Source organism: Tigriopus californicus, chromosome 12, assembly GCF_007210705.1.
Source record: "Tigriopus californicus strain San Diego chromosome 12, Tcal_SD_v2.1, whole genome shotgun sequence".
In the NCBI taxonomy this organism is placed as follows: domain Eukaryota; kingdom Metazoa; phylum Arthropoda; class Copepoda; order Harpacticoida; family Harpacticidae; genus Tigriopus; species Tigriopus californicus.
The window spans coordinates 12,307,320-12,315,451 of record NC_081451.1 but is presented as its reverse complement, the minus strand read 5'-3'; the positions used below and the strand labels follow the sequence as shown (position 1 = coordinate 12,315,451).

The following is an 8,132-nucleotide window of genomic DNA, read 5'->3' as shown; positions in this document are numbered from 1 at the left end:
AAATTTGCTGTCAAAAAAGACCATATTTATGTGCAAGTTTTGGCCGGCCCTACTGATCAGAAATTANGTGTGAAAACAATTCAAGTATTACATCCAAGAATAAAAGTATCTCCATCGTTTCTGGGTCATATCATTGTAAACCAATCTCAACTTCGTCCTTGAAAACTGTTAACAGCTTCATAGGCATTTCTGGAACGCTGATATGCTATTTAGTAAATTTTAGCACAATGCTAAGGATTAAGGTCCGGGTTTTGATGGATTCAGGGGCTAATGTGAGTTTGATTTGCTCAAGCACGGCCAGAAGGGCTCAACTGCAAGGCGATCCAACAACGTTGATTATGAACGTGGCAGGCAATAATACGTTAAAGACAAAACAGACAATTGTTACATTCGGATTGATGAACATAGACAAATCGTTTATATCGCCTCCATTGTCAGCCACAACAATTGCTTCCATTGGGGAGCCTTTCCAGCCTATGCTAGTAAATACAAGCACGCTAGAACATTTAAAGGGCATTGAATTTACAGAAAATTACCCATCAATAGCAAAACGCCCAATCGACATACTAATTTCAGAGCCGTACTACTCTCAATTGATGAATCCTGGCCAACGAGTGTCACCAGATTTAAGTCTTCCATCGGCGAAGCTCACAAAGCTTGGCTGGATGCTAAGGGGAGCAATTCCGGCGCCCTCGACGCAATCAGCGGTGTTCTATAGTAATGAGACAGATGCTCACATGAATTACGACTTAGAACAGATATACACCAAAGCAATGGAACAATTTGATTTTAGGCAATTTTGGTCTGGAGAGAATGTCGGGATTTCCGCCAATGAAACAGATCTTGATGAAGGAACAGCATCTGAAATTATAGCCGTCGAACATCAGAAATCTACGGCTAAATATGACGAGAAGGGCAGATTCTGGTCTGTGGAATTGCCATGGAAAGATCCTCCTCTTCGGCGAGGAGTTCTAAGTAATAACTTGCCACGAGAGAAAGCCATGTGGCGACAAGTAATCCGCCGTATACGCCCTGAGCATGTGAAATTAGTCACGGAGGCGTACGAAGAGATTCACACCATGGGTTTTTCGGAACTGGTACCAGATGAGCTCGTCGATAGGAAGGATTATCCTACATACGTCATGACGAGCCATCCGGTAATTCGGCCAAACAAATCAACGACAAAGTGCCGCATAGTAACGAATGCATCATTGCCAGATCAACGGGATAATTCACAAACACTGAACAAACTACTATTATCTGGACCCAATCTCTTACCTCAGATTACCGAGCTGATATTGCATTCCAAAACCAAAAGGTTCATTGCCACCATTGACATTCAAAAGATGTTCTTTTCGGTGCGATTAAGTAAGGAGTCTGATCGCGATATGTTGAGGTATGTTTGGGCACCTCCAGGTCAATCCGTACCGAGGGTTTATCGGTTCACGCGACTGCCATTTGGATGTGTTTGCAGCCCTTTCTTAGCCATTTGGTGTTTGAAAGAGACGGCAAAAATGTGGCAAACCAAATATCCTGAGGCCGCTCAAATCATTCTGACTAAAACCTATATGGATGACATCCTGATTCTTGCCAATTCTCCTGAGGACATGAAAGTGCTAGTAGCTCAAATCCTACTGATTCTAGAGAGCGGAGGTTTCTACGGGCACAAATTATCAGCCAATGATCCATCGCTCTTAGATGACCTTGATCCGAACAGGGTAGAGCAATCGCCAACAACGTCGCTCTTGGGGTTGATGCTTGATCACAAAACAGATGAGTTCAAGTTTGACTTAGACGATAAATTCAAACAATTTGATGAAGAAGCAGATGTTATAACCCGCAGAAACGTCGTTTCGTTAGCAAGTCAAGTCTTTGACACCCAAGGTTATGTTGCTCCATATGTGATGAGGTACAAGAGTATTTTGCCATTACTTTGGCACAATAACAACGGGTGGGACGAGAACCTGTTGGCTAAACAGACCAATGACCCCATAACGGGTAAGAAGCCAGACGAAATCGCGGAAAGGGCCGTGATCTTGTTCAAGGAATGGATAAGGCAAATTCCGTTATTAAAGCAACTTGCATTTACTCGCTGGAGCGGTGGGCCAATTTCATTTATTGCCATATTCAGTGATGCCAACACAGTGGGAATGGGCGTGGCAGCTTACTTGATATCGGAAGTCGGAAACGGCGTCCTGGATTCACAACTAGATTTTGCCAAAAGCTCATTGATGCCCAAGAATTTGCGCAAAGGAGCCGAAGCCAAAGATGCTCTGACGATTGCAAGAGCAGAACTGATTGGCATTGTAATGGCAGTCAATGTTGGCCGATATCTTCAAAACGCCTACAAGAGCTTAATCAATAATGAACAGCTTGAATACTTCACGGATTCTCTTCTCAACCTCCAAAGGATTCAAAGAGGAACGGGTCAGTGTAAGGTTTGGGAAGATCGACGAATTAGGAAGATCTTGGACGGCGCCCCAATAGAAAAATTTCACTTCTGTCCAGGAAAGATGAATCCGGCTGATTTGCCGAGTCGGGGATGCACCCTCCAGGAGCTGCAATCGCAATTCAAATTCTGGGGTAAAGGCCCAGACTTCCTTGTCAAATCGAAAGAGGCATGGCCAACACAGCCAGTTATATCTTCAAAAGTGAAGCTAAATTCTATGTTGAAGACCAAGGATCCCAAAGTAACGTGTGAAGAGCTCATGACCGAGCTACATATTTATTCTTTACAAATCAAAGCAATCGAGATTGAGCAGACTATGTCAAAAGCAAGCTCCAACAGCCACGACGATAATGGTTACGAGTTTCTTGATCGTCTTGTTCTCAATTGTTCTTCATGGACAAAAGTGGTCCGAGTCCTTATTCGCATCAAAAGAATGTTTCAAAGGAAGCAGAACAAATGTGTAGCAGCGAATTTCTTTTTATCTAGCAAAGAGTGGAACTGGGCTGAATTGGTCTTGACTAAACATGCTCAAAGAAAGGTCCTTGGGAAAGAAATCAAAGCGCTGAAGCTTCAAAAGGGGATTTCGAAACAGCCCTTCAAGCTACCCAAAGGATCCCCTCTAAAAGATCTCCCCATTTACTGGGACAGAGACGACCAGGTCATTCGGCTTGAAACGAGACTCCACTCAGCATCATCATTGACTCACACCTTCAAGAACTCAATGATTCTCCCCAAAGGTGATATCACTCAGACCAGAATCATGCATATTCATCAATCGAGAATGCACGCAAGTCAGAAACAAACCTTTGATATAATGCGCAAAAAGTTCTGGGTTCTGGGAGGTTTCAAATATACGAAATCTATCGTAAGAAATTGCAAAACTCCCCGATGCCGCTATGTTAGATTCGAATCGCCAAAAATGTCCCCTTTGCCAGCCATTCGAGTGGACAACCCAAAACCATGGGTAAACGTGGGCCTGGATTACATGGGTCCCCTCCTTTGCAAACATGAATGCTTCCCAGAGATCTCAGCTCTGGTGAAGTCGAATGAGGCCAATAAGCACCTCACCCTCGAACAGAAGCATAAGAAGATAAAGGAGTTAGAGAACAGTTGCATCCACCCCAAAACCTACAAAATATGGATTATATTATTTACTTGTCTTCATACTCGAGCGATTCATGTCGAAACAGTTGCATCCTGCTCCACTGGAGAATTTCTAAATGCATTTAGACGATTTATAGGACATTGTGGAAAACCAACCATCTTTTACTCGGATAATGCAAGNTTTTTTTTATTATTCTACCACTCTTTCTACCTGTATATTTGTAAGATTCAAAAGAAATCAAGATTAAAGAGGAATAACAAACGTTTCATATTAATAATTCAACTTGCCTGAGGCGAGATTTAACGAAATATCTTTGTCCCATTTCCACCAGCGTCAGCTGACCTGAAAACATGCTCATGCGGTACAGCTCCTGTTGAACTTAAGCATACTAGTTATGGTTTTCTATGAACGTAGGCTTTAAAGCTTTGTTTAGAAACTTTCTCAACAGGGAGTCAGTCAATTCCAAAAAGACCTAACATGTTTGTATTGCATAAGAAGGCAAAGCTTTGAATGGTTTATGACAAATTTGATTCACCTTGGGTTCAACCAACTTATTGTACAGCATAACAGTGTCTGTTGCGATTAAAGTTACATCAGCATGGTATTTCTCAATAAAACATAGGTCTCACGCTGATCTGTCGCGTGCTGCCAGTGGCAACTTCAAGTAATGCGCTTCAAAAAAACAGTACAACCATTTTAACAAATTACATTGTTCAGTATATCTACAAGGGACTTGTTTCTTGAGCAATTCAGGAAGTTCACATGCCATAATGTTAATTTGAAAAATGGAATGAAATATGTTAGCAATCTAATTTTATGAAAAAATGGGTTCAGAAAGTATTTAGAAGGTAACAAAATTATTCTTAATAATCTAAAATACTATATCTATGAATCAGCTGTCTTTGAATAAAATTTTGCAGTGTCCTTGCAGAAAATATTCGATGGTGCTTGTTATAAAAGTACTCTTCCTTATACAGCGCATCAATTCAAAATCTGTTTGGAAACTTTTTAGCTCAATTGATCGCTACTTTTTTGAATTGGAGCTACTTGTCTACACTCGCGCGTCTCTGACCAGGGTCTCTAGGCAGACCTGGTCTAATGCCTTGTCTTGTACGCAATTCATGAATAAGAGGTGGCGTGATTAACAACCAATCCTTCCGGCGCGTAATTCACATCATTATTAGTTCTTAACGAGCGTTATTGTCTTTGTTTGCTCTTCTGGTTTTTACAAGGAACAATGAAATACCGAAAATTGGTCTTGCCTACTGGAATACTTTAACAGTAAGTCTGAGCAGCAATATGAGAGCAACTCCATCAAATCAGCACCATTTCAGTACAGATATGATATCTCAAAACTGATTGATATAAGACAATTATTGCTCAATTAATAAATGTAGCACAGATCCAACTTTGCTTGGATTCTTAAGTTACATATGGCATTTACATAAAGGCCATTTTTGCCATTTCTTGATTCCTTTCTATCGTATTTGTTGCAACTACCCCACCTCCGAAGGCAAAACTGGTTTGATGAGGTCCTGCCATGAACGATCCGAAACTAGGGCTGGCCGTCGGCTTGAATCTCACTTGGTTCTGATCAGTCGTGGTGGACAGAAGCGGTGTTCGTCCTTGGCCTTTTTCCTCTCATTCGGTACTTTCCTTACTCGTCTGGCTAAGGATTTTTGAGGATTCCCATCATCGTCCTCGTTTTAGTACTCTCTTCATCATTGCTTGATTATTGAATACCCAATTAAACTTTCAAACTCAAAGTTGCTGCCCACACCTTCCATCTACATCGACTGTACCAATTTCAATCAATTCTACCTTGATTTCTTCTTGAGTTCAATCAATTCATTTGATTCCCCCTCATCTGACCATGAACAACCACGTCAAAGACGGCTTCTATCCGGTAAGTAGCCTAACCTCCGTTGTCTCCGGGGCCAATATGGGGCGGGTTAGCCCCGCGACAGCAACTGTTTAGGGCTAATAGAAAGGATAGCCAAAAGAAATGGCGCAACTCTGATCAGATTCCGAGTCACAGGCCCCGGAACTAGATTTGCCTTCTCATCACGATTGGGTCGTCCTTGTTTGACTTTGGTTTGTTTAAACTGTGTTTAAGATTTACACTTTTACCAAAAGGAGAAACGTGTCGGGTGTAAATTAGTCGGCTTGGATCACCTTAATGCTCAGGAAACTATGAAACTATGGACTTAAAAGGCAATCCATCAGAATGGAAACTCGCTATTCCTGTTACACCAGATTTTGGCCTCGCCGTGGGGCTAAACGTTATTCTCCACCGATCAGTTGGCGGTGCTCATTTTTAAATTTGTGGCAAACTGTTAGAAAAGTTGAGATTGAGACTTTTAGGGTTGTTAATATCGTGTTAGATTAGGTTAGATTAAGTTTGATTAGGTTTGATTAGGTCAGGTTAAGATTTAAAAAAGTAGCACCGCCAACTAATCGGTGGAGAATAACGTTTACCCGCCCTGGGTCTGGTTTGGTATATTTGGCCTGAAATGTTAATGATTTTTAGCCAGCCTGAACTTTGTGCTATTGGTTTCAGTGTTGCCACATGCTTGGTAATTGAAATGGCCATTGGAGAGGCAAATCGGTCATTGAGCATCACCCAGTTCCCTCTGAATTTGAGATATTTTGTGTAATTTAGAATCTAGAGAAAATGCGAAATCTCAAACATGCCTGAAAGGAGATCCAAGCAGTGAATCATCGTGGAAAGAAATGTTTTTATTTCGGCAATTTTCGGGGGGCTTTTCGAGGGTTTTTCTGCTGAATGAATAATTCAATCTCTAAGAAGGTCAATACCGTTGAAAGAGAAACAGGTTTCTTTACTTGATGAAACTCGCATGGAATTTACTGGCCACGTTTCAAGGGGAATTTCGCGAAAAAAATATTTCTGGCATCACTGAGGGCCCTTTCTAACTGGGGCCTAACAAGTCGTGCTTGGATTGTCAGCCGAAGTCGTGATTAAAATGTGATCCTGGAGGCGGGTGACCCGTGTGATTGTGAATATACCCGTTATATTAGCCGCAATATAGCCACCCCAACCTCTGCCGCATCTGCCAACGGCGTGGCATCTTGAGTAGACAGACCCTCATGTCTAAGTATTTCACCTTTGATGAAGATCCACACGTGGTAAGAGCAGAACAGAGGAGCTAAGAAAACGGAATCCGAGAAAACCCTCGCCATCCATCCATCATTCTGACCCAAATGACTTTCAATGTTTATTTCGATGGAATCTAATGAGGGGAACGTAATCATGTCACATTGGTCAATAGTGAATACCACACAGATTTTAGAAATGTAATTCTTCCCCTTCATATTCGTTGGCGTCGTTGATCCGGCAGCATCTTTCAAGCTGGGCTTGGATTTTTTGTTTCAGACCTTTCGGATCAAAGGGTTTGCCAACTCGAACTCGTTTCTAGACCAAATATCTTTTAAAGATAAACAATGAAAAACAGACGAAAAATAATAGATAGTTCAGTTCCATGGTATAATGATTAGTAATTACATTCCCTGTAATGATTAGAAAAGTCCCTCAAAAATGAAACTCGAAAAAGATCTGATTTTTAGCTGTTTCTTGTGAGCTAAAACCCTGCCAGCTCGGTCATTCTAATGATAGGCCGTTTTATAAAAATGTTCAACCTTCATTTTGGGGTGGTAAAATGTTTCGAATTGCTGCAAGGAACCTCGCCCAAGGCAATTCCGAGATTCATTTGTGTGGGTTCGGGCATTCGCTTTTTTTTTTTAGGAAGTTTGCCACTTCATAGCAAAAGACTAGGAATGTTTGATTTTGATGGACCCTTTTTGAATTGAAGTATTTGATCCTCGTCATAACAAATTGATTCGAAGTGTCTCCTTCAGCACTGTTTTCCCTGACGCATGTATCTTGGCCGGGTTGGTCGTAAATAAATGCCCATAGTAAGTATTAGTATGCGACTTATACATATAAATCTCTTCATACCGGTCATCTTTGAATGGGGAGAGGACAGGGAACAAACCTCATAATGTGAGTCAAGTGACCATGTAACTCGTTCGGAGAGTAGCCTCCTTTAACTTGACTCAACTGATTGTCATCCGCGGTACTAGCATGTAGATGACCTTCAAAGGATTGGTCAAAACTATGAACTTGTTTCATGAGCCGTTTTGAGGCCATTAACTAACGTAAATAGTGAGGAACTCTGTACAAAAGCATGAGCTCTTGAATCCGATTGATTGCTCTTCAAATGAAACCATTCCATGTTACAGGATCGCTCCTTGTCTTCTATATCGACGGAAAGTGAGGGCTTGAGTTCACCCACTTCACCGCACGATTTGTTGCCCCCTTTGGCCGCGCTATTCGAGCCCATGGGGCTATCTGGCGATGGCGGGAGCGGCCACCACGCTCATGCTCATGGGTCAGCTTCTGGCTCAAGTGAGTTGCGCCGTCTGCGCCATCCACACTCTCACGTGCAGCCCCAGCCACGCTCTCTGGGCCACTCTCTGGATTACGCTGAGAGCGCGCAACTCTTCGAGGAGCGCTTACGGCACAATTACTTGGCGTATGCGGCAGTGGCAGCAGCCAAT

General features: G+C 42.2%; 2 protein-coding genes across 2 annotated transcripts in view; both read left to right on the top strand.

The window, feature by feature from the left end:
• The first annotated feature begins 1,142 nt into the window (after positions 1-1,142).
• On the top strand, positions 1,143-2,701 carry LOC131891288 (uncharacterized). The gene is made up of 5 exons (XM_059240815.1): positions 1,143-1,157; positions 1,284-1,396; positions 1,475-2,056; positions 2,132-2,583; positions 2,676-2,701. The coding sequence occupies exons 1-5, from the start codon at positions 1,143-1,145 to the stop codon at positions 2,699-2,701; spliced, it is 1,188 nt and encodes a 395-aa protein (XP_059096798.1).
• A 2,406-nt stretch (positions 2,702-5,107) lies between these two features.
• LOC131891287 (meiosis regulator and mRNA stability factor 1-like) overlaps positions 5,108-8,132 on the top strand; it is a 24,388-nt gene continuing 21,363 nt past the window's right edge. The window contains exons 1-2 of the mRNA XM_059240814.1: positions 5,108-5,460; positions 7,815-8,126. Of these exons, the coding sequence (XP_059096797.1) occupies positions 5,428-5,460; positions 7,815-8,126 (345 nt within the window). The 5' untranslated portion in view covers positions 5,108-5,427. The remainder of the gene's footprint in view (positions 5,461-7,814; positions 8,127-8,132) is intronic.

What these genes read in the sequence shown, in the direction of transcription:
- LOC131891288 (XM_059240815.1), top strand. An exon ending in TTGTTCAAGGAATGGATAAG is followed by an intron (nt 2,057 to 2,131) that starts GCAAATTCCGTT and finishes TGCCATATTCAG; the next exon opens with TGATGCCAACACAGTGGGAA. An exon ending in ATCGCAATTCAAATTCTGGG is followed by an intron (nt 2,584 to 2,675) that starts GTAAAGGCCCAG and finishes TCTATGTTGAAG; the next exon opens with ACCAAGGATCCCAAAGTAAC.